The sequence below is a fragment of the Phoca vitulina genome, unplaced genomic scaffold (assembly GCF_004348235.1).
Source record: "Phoca vitulina isolate PV1807 unplaced genomic scaffold, GSC_HSeal_1.0 scaffold8, whole genome shotgun sequence".
In the NCBI taxonomy this organism is placed as follows: Eukaryota; Metazoa; Chordata; class Mammalia; order Carnivora; family Phocidae; genus Phoca; species Phoca vitulina.
The window spans coordinates 46,297,345-46,311,250 of NW_022589711.1; the positions used below are offsets into that span (position 1 = coordinate 46,297,345).

Below are 13,906 nucleotides of genomic sequence, written 5' to 3' on the forward strand. Positions count from 1 at the left end.
ATATAAGAAGTTCTCAGTAAATATTTATAGGAAGGAAGGGAGGAAGGGAGGAAGGAAGGAAGGAAGGAAGGAAGGAAGGAAGGAAGGAAAGGTGGGAGGGAGACCATGCATCAAAGACTTCTAAGGAGTTTGTGTGTGAATCACCAGGTTCACTTTGTTCTCCATCCCCTAAAAACTGTAGTGGAAGCTGACTTAAGCTTTAGCAGGAGCTTGAGGATGGGCACAGGGAATAGTGTTCTGATGTCAGGAGTTTTGCCTGAGGAAATCTTTGCATTTCTGTTTCCCAGGAAGTCTTTTCTGGGGACACATGGACTAAGTACCTCACATTTCTTTGGGATGGGCAGTGTCTTCCACATTCCTCTTGTTACTGAAATCTTCAATAAACTGACCTGAATTACGTCAAGGCAAAATCCACTTTGCACTTGGTGTATGGGAAATGTCTGCCTGGCCTGGGGCCCCGTGAGTCTATGAGCTGCTGCAGCTGCCCTTCCCACACGGGAGAGCGGGAGGGAAGGTGGCGCTGAGGGTCGGACTCCAAGTGCCATCCCTTGTGGTGGCCGCTTAGCGACGGTAAGCCTCCCTGAATTGGAACTCAAAGCGATAGACTGGCACTTGCTACTGCCTTACTTCAGGAACACTTTGACCTACTTAGAAGTAAGCATTTCTGGAAGTAGATAAAACCTGGAAGGGTTTGTTTTTAGCAACTCCACAGCATCAGTCATCTTTACTTTGATAAATAGCCTGTCTCTCCTCCCGAGCTCAGGCGGCTGCTCAGCACAGATCTCCAGGAACCTGTCCTGGCTGCCTGCAGCTCTACCTGTCCCCAGGGGACAGGAATGTTGGCTGTTCTGGGTCCTCAGTGGAATCCCACTGATTTCCTCCGTATGACCTAGACCTCCCTCTCCCTACCTGGGCCTGGTTCAGACCAGAGAGTGATCAGTGAGACTTGCTTCCTGAAAGCAAAGAGGAAGATTGAGAGGATACGCTGGGGCTTCCTGTTCTTGAGTGTGAGTCAGAGACAGGTGTCAGGTGGGCAAGCACGGAGGAACCCTAAGTTTACACATACAGGATGAGCTTAGGGATGCTTTCGTCATTGGAGTCTGTGGCCCCCACAGGGCCAGCAATGGTGCAGTGGTGAGACCACACTAAACAGAGAAGATTCCTGTGCATAATGCTGGCAGTCATGCCTTTTTATATAGACATTACTATTAAAATGGCACACACTGCCTGGGAATAGTTACCCATGCGGACATTATATAGTTCTGTAAGACCTATTTGGAGTTCAGATTAAATAGAGAAGTAATGCACACTTCGCACCTCCAATCTCTAATCTGAAGAGTTTCAGGTTACTGGTGATGATTATCTCAATTCCTCTTTCTCACATAAAGACAAAACCTCTACCTGTGCCCAGTCATGGTCTGCCTCCAGTTCCCTTTCTCTGCCACCAAAAAAAAAAAAAAAAAAAAATGAACCAACTGTTTCTCCCAGAACTCACCCAGTTCTTCTTTGTCTTTGCTCAGGGTACATATCTTATCCAATTTCTATTTCTCATATAAATTTCCCAAATCCCCGTATACAGTTGAGCTAAGTGACTTGTAGATAGTAGATGTTCAAAAACCAACCATTTGTTGAATAAACAATCAGTAACCATCTTAGAGTTTTAAGCCACAGTCATAAATGGAAATCAGGATGGGGTAACTGGGGAAAAATTATGAACCACCCTGGCATCCACAATCAGGCAGTTCAGAGATCAGAAGTCCACACCGGGAAGATGAGGATTAAGGGACCTGCAATCAGCCCCTGGAGAGAATAACAGGCAGCGGAAGAATGAATGAAGGGGCTAGTTGTCAGAGCTTGAGGAAGTCAAAACGTCCCAGTGCGGGTGTCTCTAAACTCTGCATCAATCATGCAGGAAGTAATCCCAGGGTGTAGGTGGCCGTGAGCCCCAAGGTCGGTGGTTCTTAGCCCTGACTTGACGCTGAAATCTCCTGTAGAGCTTTAAAAAAAACTGTAGATCTGAATCTGGATCAGAATCTGGGAGTGGGTGTTAGAAGTGAGAGTCCGTGCTGGAGGAGGAAAAGGCAGGCACAGGACTGGCCAGGGGGCATGAGGGAAGCGGGGCCCATCTCCACATTCACCAGGGGCCATGTCTGCAGCCCAGACGGAGCCTATATAGGCATGGTCTGTAGAAGGTGTGCGCTCTACTTGGTGGGACACCGTCTCCAGGCTGAGCTCACACTAAAGTGAGGTGATTTTGAAAAACTCTGTGCCTGTAAATCTGAAGAGAAGAAGCCTAAAGGACAAAATTGGACATACGTCTGTGGGTGGAAAGGGCAGATGCCTGAGGTCACCGTCCAGTGTTACTGAAGCCTGTGGCTGATATGGAGGAGAGGGCAGTCCCTTTAGTCCCTGGTCCCAGGCCCCGCATTATGGTGTACCAGGCCCAGTAGGTCTGCAGGCTGAGACCAGTGGGAATTCTTTGGGGTTCACTGTGGTGCGGAATGCAGATGAGACATAAAGTGGACACACAAGTGGATAGAAAGCCTAATTTGTGCAAAATGGACTTTGGAGGAGGCCTCACTAAGACAAACTGCCAAATAAGAATGAGGCTCAGCCATCTGTTTGGAAACTAAGAACACTCTAAAGATATATGCTATAGGTCAGGGGTTCTTAGCCTGAACTTTGGGAATGGATGGGTAGGTGTTCAAAACCCTGAAATTAGACATTCAGTTGCCTTATGCAAAAAGGAGTTTATCTGGGTGTGTGTAGTCCAGGGCGCAGTAAGCCTTTGGGGAAAAAAAGTGTATCTAGTTATTCAGATAATATCATCAGGACCTCTCCCCCAACTTGTCTGTTTTTCTGTCACTCTTTGTCTCTCATCTCTGTCTCTGGCTCTCTTATCTCTTTCCTCCATGTTGACTTTATTCTCAGGCAGCTTCTTCCTATGTGCTTATGGCCAGATGGTCTCCAGCTGCTTCAGGCTCACTTAGAAATTCCACCAACATAGAAATCTTGTGGGACGAGATTGCTGCCATCCCAGGACTTCTTGCTAAGCTCTCATGGTTTATGCTCCTTGGCTAAAATTGGGACATGTGTGAAATTTGAATCAGTCCCTGTGACTGACTGGCTGACTGGCTGAGCCCAGGTCAGGGACCAATCCTTGGAGTGGAGGGTGGACGGGGAAGGATGTCAGGTATACCCAAAAACATGGTCTGAGAATGGAGGAGGGCTGCTTCCTCAAAGAAAAACCAAGATGCTATTACAAAAAGAAGGGGCATAGATTGCAAACACATGGGGAAAATTCTCTACATTAGTGGTTCTCAAAGTGTGGCCCCTGTACCAACATCAGCATTCCCAGGTAACTGGTAGCCTATAGGAATGCAGATCCTCAGGCCCCACCCCAGTCCTACTGAATCAGAAACTCTGGGAGTAGAGCCCAGTAATCTGTGCTTTAATTCACCCTCCAGGTAATTCTGATACACACTCAAGTCTGCAAACCACGACATTACACTACTGGTTCCCAAATTATGCTACATGTTACAAACACCTGGGGAACTTTTAAAACTACTGAAGTTGAGATTCACCCAGAGTGAATTAATCTGAATCTCCAGGGGATTGGGGGAGGAAGACCTAGGCATCGATTCTTAAACTTAGTTCCACTCTGGAATCACCTGTGGAGCCTTAAGAACAACAACAACAGCAACAAATCTAATGCCTAGAATTATTTTATCTTAATTCCAGTAAAATTAACATGGTGTTATATTAGTTTCAGGTGTACAGTATAGCCGTTCAACAATTCTGTGCATTACTTAGTGCGCATCATGAGTGTACTCTCTAATCCCCATCACCTATTTCACCCATCCCCCCCATCTCCCCTCTGGTAGAGTGAAATCATATGATACTTGTCTTTCTCTGAATGATTTATTTCACTTAACATTATACTAATCATCTAGGCCAGTCCAGGTTGTTGCAGATGGCATAATATCATTCCTTTTATGGCTGGGTAATATTCCGTTGTCTATATATATATATATATATATGCCACATCTTTATCCATTCACCTATTGATGGACACTTGGGCTGCTTCCATAATTTGGCCATTGGAAATAACGCTGCAGTAAACTTAGGGATGCGTATATCTTCTTGAATTAGTGTTTTTGTATTCTTTGGGTAGTTACCCGTTAGTGGAATTACGGGTTCATATCGTAATTCTATTTCTAATTTTTTGAGGAAACTCCGTATGGTTTTCCACAGTGGCTGCACCAGTTTGTATTTCCACCAACAGTGCACAAGAGTTCCTTTTTCCCCACATCCTTGCCAACACCTGTTGTTTCTTGTGTTTTTTATTCTAGCCATTCTGACAAGTGTGAGGTGATATCTCATTGTAGTTTCGATTTGCATTTCCCTGATAATGAGTGATGTTGAGCATCTTTTCACATGTCTCCTGGCCATCTGTATGTCTTTTTTGGAGAAATGTCTGCTCATGTCTTCTGCCCATTTTTTAATTGGATTATTTGTGGGTTTTTTTGGTGTCCCCTTAATCCTCAAGAACATAAGTTCTTTATGTATTTTGGATACTGACCCCTTATCAGCTATATCATTTGCAAATATCTTCTCCCATCTAGTAGGTTGTCTTTGTTTTATTGACTGTTTCCTTTGCTGTGCAGAAGCTTTTTATTTTGATGTATTCCCAATATATATTTGCTTTGATTTCCTTTGTCCCAGGAGACATATATAGAAAGATATAGCTACAGCCAATGTCAAAGAAATTACTGCCTGTGTTCTCTTCTAGGATTTGCTTGGTTTCAAGTCTTACATTTAGGTCTTTGAGTTTATTTTTGTGTATGGTATAAAACAAGTGGTTCAGTTTTATTCTTTTGCATGTAGCTGTCCAATTTTCCCAGCATCATTTGTTGAAGAGACTTTTTCCCATTGCATATTCTTGCCTATTTTGTTGAAGATTAATTGACCATATAATCATGGGTTTATTTCTGGGCTTCTGTTCTGTTCCATTGATCTATGTATCTATATTTGTGCCAGTACCATATTGTTTTGATTACTACAGCTGTGTAGTATATCTTGAAATCTGGGATTATGATACCTCCAGGTTTGTTCTTCTTTTTCAAGGTTGCTTTGGCTATTCATGGTCTTTTGTGGTTCCATACAAATTTTAGGATTATTAGTTCTAGTTCTGTGGAAAATGCTGCTGGTATTTTGACAGGGATTACATTAAATCTGTGGGTTGCTTTGGATAGTATGGACATTTTAACAATATTTGTTCTCCCAATCCATGAGCATGGAATATCTTTCCATTTGTTTGTGTCATCTTCAGTTTCTTTTATCAGTGTTTTATAGTTTTCAGAGTACAGATCTTTCACCTCGTTGGCTAAGTTTATTCCTTGATATTTTATTATTTTTGGAACGATTGTTAATGGGACTGTTTTCTTAATTCTCTTTCAGCTACTTCATTATTAGTGTATAGAAATGCAACAGATTTCTGTATATTGATTTTGTATCCTGAAACCTTATGAAATTTCATTTATCAGTTCTAATAGTTTCTTGGTGGAGTCTTTAGGGTTTTCTACATATAGTATCGTGTCATCCGCAAATAGTGAAAGTTTTTCTTCTTCTTTACCAATTTGGATGCCTTTTATTTCTTTTTCTTGTCTGATTGCTATGGCCAGGACTTCCAGTACTATGTTGAATAAAAGTGATGAGAGTGGACATCCATGTCTTGTTCCTGATCTTAGGGGGAAAGCTCTCAGTTTTTCTACCACTGAATATGATACTAGCTGTGAGTTTTTCATACATGAATGCCTAGATTTTTTTAAAGCTTCTCTTATGATTCTATAAGCACCAGTGTTCAATAACCATTGCCCTACCCTCCCCTTTAAATTGTCCTGAGGACATTACCATAAAACACCTGGATACAGGTTAGAAGAATCAGGCATCTATTTTCTTAAATCCCTCAACTCAAAACCTGGTCACATATCTGATGTTGATTCCCTTTTCTTTCACATTCAAGGTGAGTCTGTCTTAGCAGCTAGCTCCACAAGGGCTGGGATTGTTTTTGTTTACCAATGTAGACCTAGTACCTAGAACAGAACCTGGCACATAGTAGGCATTCAATAAGTATTTGCTGAATATTGAATAAGTCTGCAATCGGTCAATGTCCCAGTGGTGTTCAAGACTTCCTTGTTGGATTGTAGACGTCACTGGTCTCATTCTGGAAGGCACATGAGGATGGCAATGGGACTCTGAGTTATTGGTGCCCAACCCCTTTAGTGAATCTCCAGGATGGCCAAAATGTATTGACCCTCTCAACTTAAGATAGGTAGGTGGTCCTAATGGTTTTATGCCTTTGAGAGTAGGATGGATTCTCAAGTTATAAGGACCTGTGGACACATGCCTGATGGATTCTTTTCATAGAGACTAAGACTACTTTAGGGTCTACTTATACCCTGATTTCTGAAGTAAGGGCTGGGTCTTCCACAAACATCTAACTCAAGCTAGTTTCTGCAAGATGATGTCATCAGCCTCTTGCAAAGGATTATGACAGAAAAGTGATCAGTGTTACCTGAACACAAAGGCCCAGAAGGAAGACTTAAGTGAAAAAGTAAGTGGTTACCAAGCAATTTTGAAACATCTTTCAACTTCTGTCGGAATGACCCTAAAGTATCCAGAGTGATGGATTAGGTGGCTAGACTAAATATAGACTCCTGTATCATAGCCCCCATGCAGGGGATCGCAAGCAAATAAAGCTCACTTTTAGAAGGGCTGAGGTCCTAGCCAATTTCTGCTCTGGGATGGCAAGGACAACAAAATGGCTTTTGTCTTTGGTGATATGGAAGAGAGAACTAGACAACAGTATGTATAGGTTGCCACAGGTCAGAACTGGAACCCAGGATAACTATGATCCTGAATTCATTCAGGCTGTCAGGATGAGACTGACCATAGTCAGGATGATCAGCAAATCAGTAATCTGGAGTGTGGGCTGCATGAGCAATCTGAACTTTTATTTCTTTATTTTGTGTGTGGAGCACCAGGGGCACATTTCCTACTCAACAATGAGATTCTCATATAATCCTCGCCAGGAGAGGCTATCAGGGAGATGGCAGTGGCAGAACTAGAAGTGGGATTTTGATTCTGGGTTCTACTGTTCCTATGGGGGGGAAGCTTTTTATTTAGACTTAAACCATCAAAGCCTCATCATGATTCATTCATTCAGTTTCCTCAGTTATAAAAGAGGACCCTACCTTTTAAGGGTTGTGTGTGTGTGTGTGTGTGTGTGCATAAATGAGTCAATGTATAGAAAGCAATTAGGAAACTGCTTGGCACAAATAAATGCTCAATACATGTTAGCTATTGTTATTCATTAAGTTGTGCTGCTGTTATCTCCTGAGCATCTACTGTGTTGCAACCATGTGGCAGATGCTGCAACACCTACATCTAAACATGGTTCAAATTGAGAAAGAAAGCCCCAAAGCATGGTAACTCCTAAAAGGCTTGGCCCCTGGTTGTCTTTATTGTAGGTGGGAATTGGTTATCTGAGTGATCAACTTCTGTTTTTTTTTTATTCCTCTCACAAACTTCCCTTTTTTCTGATCAATGGGCCTTCTCTACTTTATGTGTGTGGTATGGTTCCAGAAACCCTTTTTTTCCCAAATCGGGACACAAAAAAAAATGGGAGAGATGACCTGTGAGTGATAAACACAGTGGTTCATAGGAAGGTCCAGTGGATGTGATGCAGGTGGGCTTCATGGTGCGAGTGAGGGATGTGAGTGTGTCCTTGAAATATGAAAAATATTTTTAAAAGAAAAGCTTAGGGATATAAGGAAAGGAATGATAGACCCACGGGGTGTGGTTGGGGAGATGGTAAATGGAAGTCTTCCTCCACCATAAGCAAGATGTTTGGAGTTTCTCTGTAGGCATTCACCCAACTGGAACTATTAAATGTCTAACAGGTACTTACATGCATATGTCTTTTAAACTTCTATTAGCAATCCTGTTAACATAACAATCCTTTCTCCTTCTTTCATTTATTTACTTTTTCAATGAGGAATTTGACGATCAAAAAAGTGAAGTGACTTGCCTGAGGTCAGTTAGTAGGCAGCAAAACAGCTTTGAATTTGGGGCTTATGATTTCAAATCCAGAGTGCTTTTGCACACCATCATTATAGGCCAGGAGCCTATAAAAAACTCAGGCACTATTATCATTATTAGCATTAAGTAGTAAAAGGAGGGAAAGAAAAGAGTTAAGTGAAGGTGTTTTCAATGCAGAGGAAGGTGTTTTCAATGTCTTCCCCTCCAAGACTGGGGGGAAAGAGGGGGTGCATCTGTTAGAGAGAAAAAGCATTATTGAGTCTTGAACCTTCTAAATCTGCTCCTCTCCCACCTCTTTGGCCTCCTCTGGCTGCGTATGCTAAGCCAGCGCTGAGGAGGGGAAGCTGCACACAAGGACAAGCACCTGTTGTGTGCGGGAGGCTGTGCGTACCCCAGACCCGGCCCCCGGCGCTCCCCCTGCGTCCACAGCCCGGCCGCTGGCGGGGACTCCGGCCCACAGCTGGACTTTGGAACTCCGCCCCACAGCTGGACTTTGGAACTCCGCCCCCCTGAGGCCCTCCCTCCCCGCCGGCACCCCGCCCCTCCTCCCCAAAGTGGCTCTGGCTCCCAGAAAGAGCGGCGGCCGCGCGGTGGGGACTGGACGGCGGGCCGGCGGGGAGGAGGGAGGGGACTGGCTCGCGGCCGCGGCGCTGAAGTTTCCTGCCCGCCGCGCTCCCACCCGCTGCTGGCGGCCCGGGCCATGCCGGAGCGCTGGGGCCAGGCGGCAGCATGAAGGGCGGCGACCGGGCTTACACCCGAGGTCCCTCTTTGGGGTGGCTCTTCGCGAAGTGCTGCTGTTGCCTCCCGTGCAGAGGTGAGTGGCTGTGCGCGTTCGCGACTTCTTCTAGCAACGCCCGGGCCGGCGGGGTACGAGGGAGGGGTGGGGGCGGATGGGGGATGGGGTGGGAGGGAGGCCGAGGGGGTTCGCTGGGCCCCGCGTTCGCGTCAGTGTCCCTAGCAGAAAGCGGGCTCGCTCGCGGGGAGCTTCTGACTTGGATGCAGAGCTGCAGTTTGGCATCTCAGTTACTTACTTGGCAGCGACTTTGGATGTCAGGACGCCAGCCTGCGGGGGGGGGGGGGGGGGGGGGGGGGCCCCCCCCCCCCCCCCCCGCAGCTGTGTGTCCCTGTAGTGGCCGACTCGCACCACCCTGCTCTCATTTACGTATGGATCTCAGCTGAGGGATTAAGGAGTGACTCTTAGCTATAGGAATGTGTTTGACACTTGTCTCTACACTAGGAACTATTTTTGCCAAGTGACAATTTTCTTCGGGGACTGGAGCGGACTTTTCTCTGCCTGGGCTTTTCATAGACTAGCTGGGTTTGCAGCTCTGGGGGGGAGCTTGGCTCATTAATTAACCAAGAATTCTCTATGTACCCAATTAGGGCTGTATTTAATTATTCTCCTAATTTTAATATTGTTGAGGAGATTGCAGGAAGCAACTAATTTGTCCAAAATCAGCCTGCAAAACAAGATGGTGAGAACGGTCACAGAGAGAAGGTTATCAATTGTGGAGCCTCTCCTGAAAAAGAAATGGGGCCCTTCCTAGGCAGAGTGCCCATATGTTCCTAAAGCTGTTCCTACCACTTTAACATTTCAGCTTGGAGGGTGGGGGAAGAGAGGTTTTGTTTCTGTGTGGTTAGAAGTGAGAATATAGCCTCTCACTTGACATTCACCCTTTTGAAATTTAACCTATTGGACCTCTCCCCTCCACGCCCTTTTACAATGCCCCAGTCTCCACCCTCATCCTCATCTAACAAAGTCCCGATGGAACTTTCTCTCTGAGTTACTGATAAATAACCTTATCCAAGTACCCTTCATCATCATCATCTACGCCACACACAGAGCAGAGCCCTGACGAATTCTTCATCCTGAGCTGATAGAAGGCTACAACAACTAATTAATTAAACCTGAAGGACCTTTTCTCAAGTCATTACGGTTCATAATGCCAGCGTTAGTCTTTCGATCTCTGCATTTAATTAGAACAGCCTGCAACTTTGTGGTAGCCGGCTCTAAAAGCCAGAATTCGGATGGAGAAGGAATCATAGAGGGCCAGGGACCCTCACCAGAATTAAGCCTAGTTCAGAAACATTCAAAACCAAGGCTGGGAATTGAAGGAAGGGGACATAAAAGGGAGAGGAAGCAGGAAATGGCCAAAGGGAATCTGAGTGGGTGGGATTACTTTGAGGGCTGAAGGGTTTCCAAGCACGATTTCTTGGGAGCCCATTTCCTGTCAAAAGGCAGAATTCGGGGACTTGGGCAGAGCTTTTTCTAAAGCCCCTGCAGTGGCCTGCTTGAATCCAGATGTGTGGCAGCCCCAATTTGCCTGCAGAGGAATTCTCCTGGGGTCTCTCAGCCCTTGGCTTTATGTATGGCCCCAGCTGCCCCTCCCGCTCCGGGGGCCCAGGAGGTGGGGGGGGAGGGGGAGCCGCCTCCAGCCTGCAGGACTGGGAAAGTGGTGGCTGCAGGCTCTGTGGCTCGCAGAGGGCTTGTGGGAGGAAAGGGGGTGTTGCAGAAGCTGGAGCCAGAGCAGGAGACCACTGACCCTCAGCTGAAGATTGAGGGAAGCAAAAGACCCAAGCAATGAAAGCTACTTTAAAAGGGGAAGGAGAGTAACAGAGGTGGGTGCCTAGTCACCTTCTCCGGCTTTCCTCCGTGCTCTTTCCCAGATGTGAGATGTGAAGATGGCAACCTGGGGCTCAAGTCTGAGGAAGATGGGGGGCGGTGAGTTAGCCACCCTTTAAAGAACTCTCGGCCTCAGCTGGGCAGGGCGATCACGATCCTGTATGAGGTATGGGGCACTACCCCGAGGCTCTCTAGGTCTGCTCTAACAGAAAAGAGAGATCCAAGTCTCCACCCAGACTGGAGGCATCTATTCTGTTCGGAAGCAGATTGCCAAGATAAGGTCTTGTACTGAGTTTGAGCACCTTGCCCAGAGCCCCGGAAACTTGCCTAGTTGCCACACGGAGAAGGGCTCCGGAAGTCTGAGAGGCTGGCTGGCGTGGAGGGCAGCACCGCCTGGGACTGCCGGCCTCTTTTCGGTTGAACCAGTTCCTCTGGTTGTACAGACCTAATACAATTGAAAGGCAGCTGGCTCTTTGGCCTCTCTCTCTCTCCTCCTGAGAGAACTTGGCTCTCCTACTGCTCCAGGAGCTGCACTCTGAAACTAGTGGGTCAGAACCCACTACTGTGGTTCCCAAGTCAAGGGAACCTTTCCCAACTGGCTTCCGGTCACTCAGAATTCAAAGGACAGAGGAAAATCTAAGAAAAGTCCTTCTGAAGTCTGAGGAAAAGAGGACGTGGAATGTTCTGGCTATTTTTGACCAACCCAAAGCTAAGTGAGGCATCCTGGACTTTCTTTGGTGAATACTAAGTGGTTGTAATTGTTAGCACGAGGTTAAGAGTCAAGGTTTTAGTGAGGTACCTGTGTGGTCTTTAAATATCATATTTGAGGAAGATGTGGGTGAAATTAGTTGAGCCTGTCTTTTGATTTGGAAAAGTGAGGAAAGCAACTATCTTATTGTCTCTTGGTTTTTGGTTCTATTGAGTATGAGGATGGTCAAGGGGTTTGGTGCAGGGTGATCTTTCTTCCCTCCCCTGAAATTGGTGTTGAAGGGCAGGAAAAGTGAAAACCAGGGGTAGGATGGAAATAGAGATGAGGTGAAAAGGAAGAAAGACAGCAAATACATTTATAACTGCCTTTTTGGAAGTGAAAAAGGGCCAAACGTGAGCTAATAGCATGTGTGCGGCTGGAGGCTGATTAATCATTGATGTCACACTTCGTGGGAAGTTTCAGGATTGCTCTGGCTACTTAGACTTTCCTTTAAGCCTGAAGAAGTGGGTCAGCTCTGGATTCTTCTTCAGTTATCTTAAATTTTTAAAAAGCACCTTGTTTCAGAGACAAAAAGGAATTGAAATCACCAGGAGGTTGCTAAGTTACGTGTTACAGACTGGAATTTGTGACTTCTAAGATCATGGAGCCCAGACATTTTTCTGACCTTGCTAGGTGGAAGCCAGTGTTAGAGCTTTTAATTTTCTAGTCCCCTTGTAATTAACTCCAGGTATGTGGACCAAAGTCCCTTCTTGGAAACCCTTCCTGATCACTGTCCTCCTCTGCTTCTCCACAGTGTGCACAGGGTTTATTTATATTCGTTTATTACTGTATCACTGTCCCTGCATCTCAAGCCTATGTGCCCTTGTGTGTCCCCATTTGCACTGCAAGTGCCCGGTTCAGGCATCTGAGTCTCTCAGAGGTAAAGAGAGGAAGGAGTGGTGACTTAACCGGACTGAATCAGCGGAGAGGGGAGGTGCTTTGTCACCACAAGGGCAGTTGGGTTCCAGCCTGACTCTGACATCCTGGGGCCTGGGTAAGGGCCATGCGGCTTCACAGGGTGTCCCAAGTCATCCTCATTCTGCAAGCTCTCTTTCCCCCCTTACCTTATCCCAGAATCACTATGCAGGGACCTCATGACTTGATGTGAATGTCTCTTCTTTGGCCTATAAATGAATACAGCTTATTTTATAAACTGAATTTAATGTGTGAAAGCATGACATCAAGTTCCTTTAGAAAGGTGCTGGTAACCTCACAGAGAAGCCCTTGTGACAGTTACGATTAGTGACTTAATTCACCACTCAAGGCACAAAATCCTTGGGACCTTAATGCACATACTCTTTTATTTCTTCATCTTCCGGGACCTGCCTATATCAGAAGGAAAATGGAATCAACCATTTAGCATGTATGTTTTTCCATGTATCTCTTGGTTTTTCTGACTCCTGGGGAGATACCCTAACATGGGGAGAATTACCACACACACTGACCGTCCCCAACCCAAATCCTGTTTCCTTTCCCCTATCTGATTCTCTGACTAGGGAGTAGCAGGAAGGATATCAGTTATTACCTGGATAACAGTACTGACTGCCAGTTGTATGTCCCTTGTAGAAATAGGAGTGTATGGGTTTGGTGGGATGAGGTGGAAATTGGAAACGGAAGCTGAATATCCCTCCTCTGGTACGGCTGTCGGTCCCACAATCACCAATAGTGCTGTAGGCATCACCCCCGTGGTTCCACGTGCTACAGGTTGGTAAGTCCTAACGTGGGATGAAAAGGTAAAATTCAGACTCCGTATTTTTATGCAAAATGATTTTAAGTTAAAAAATAAAAGTGAACATTGGGGATTCACTTCCGAGCCCCCTATTATAGTCATACCTTACACTGGAGAGGTGTTATTGATATTCTCCTTCTTCGTGATAGTTCCCCCTGAGAATCTTGATGCTGGTCTCTTCTGCCCTGAAGATATTCCTCATCCTTCAAAGTGCTGCTCCTCTTTCAGTGAGGGAGTGGCCACATGGCCTGCCCTCTCCTTCAGACCAAACCCAGACTTTTCCTGAAGGAGGGCCCTAGAAAAAGCATGGATCTGAAACCCAAGAGAGGGCTTCTTGAACAGAAGGGGCTAAATCATGGAAAGTTAGAGATCATTTAACAGATCTTCTTCTGTAGAGGAGGAAACTGAGATAGAGCCACTTAGTAGCAGGTCAGAACTAGAGCCCTTTTCCTGTGCTCTTTTCTCAGTGCCATTATTGTCTTCATGAGCATGTGGCTTCTCCTACTATGGGCACAGATGAGGTCGATCCAACTGAGAAGGGTAGAGGCGATCCCCAGACTGGAATTTAGGTGTTTGACTGTGGATTATCTGTAGCTTGTGCGGGGGGGGGCGGGGGGGGGGGGGGGGGGGGGGGAGGGGCGTCGCGGGGTGGTGTGGGGACGTGGTGTCTCGGGGGCTCTTGCGTGTAGCTGCGCCCGCCACC

General features: G+C 46.0%; 1 protein-coding gene across 21 annotated transcripts in view; it reads left to right on the forward strand.

The window, feature by feature from the left end:
• The window catches only part of KALRN (kalirin RhoGEF kinase), a 641,436-nt gene that overhangs the window by 514,642 nt on the left and 112,888 nt on the right, over nucleotides 1–13,906 (forward strand). For 2 of the 21 annotated variants that reach the window (XM_032406735.1, XM_032406739.1), the window contains exon 1: nucleotides 8,698–8,917. The exons of 14 other annotated variants lie outside the window; for them this stretch is intronic. In XM_032406735.1, coding sequence (XP_032262626.1) covers nucleotides 8,833–8,917 — 85 coding nt within the window. In that variant the 5' untranslated portion in view covers nucleotides 8,698–8,832. Of the gene's footprint in view, nucleotides 1–8,692; nucleotides 8,918–13,906 lie in introns of those variants that run through there. 5 more of the 21 variants (XM_032406734.1, XM_032406732.1, XM_032406738.1 and 2 more) reach the window with 5 other exon arrangements.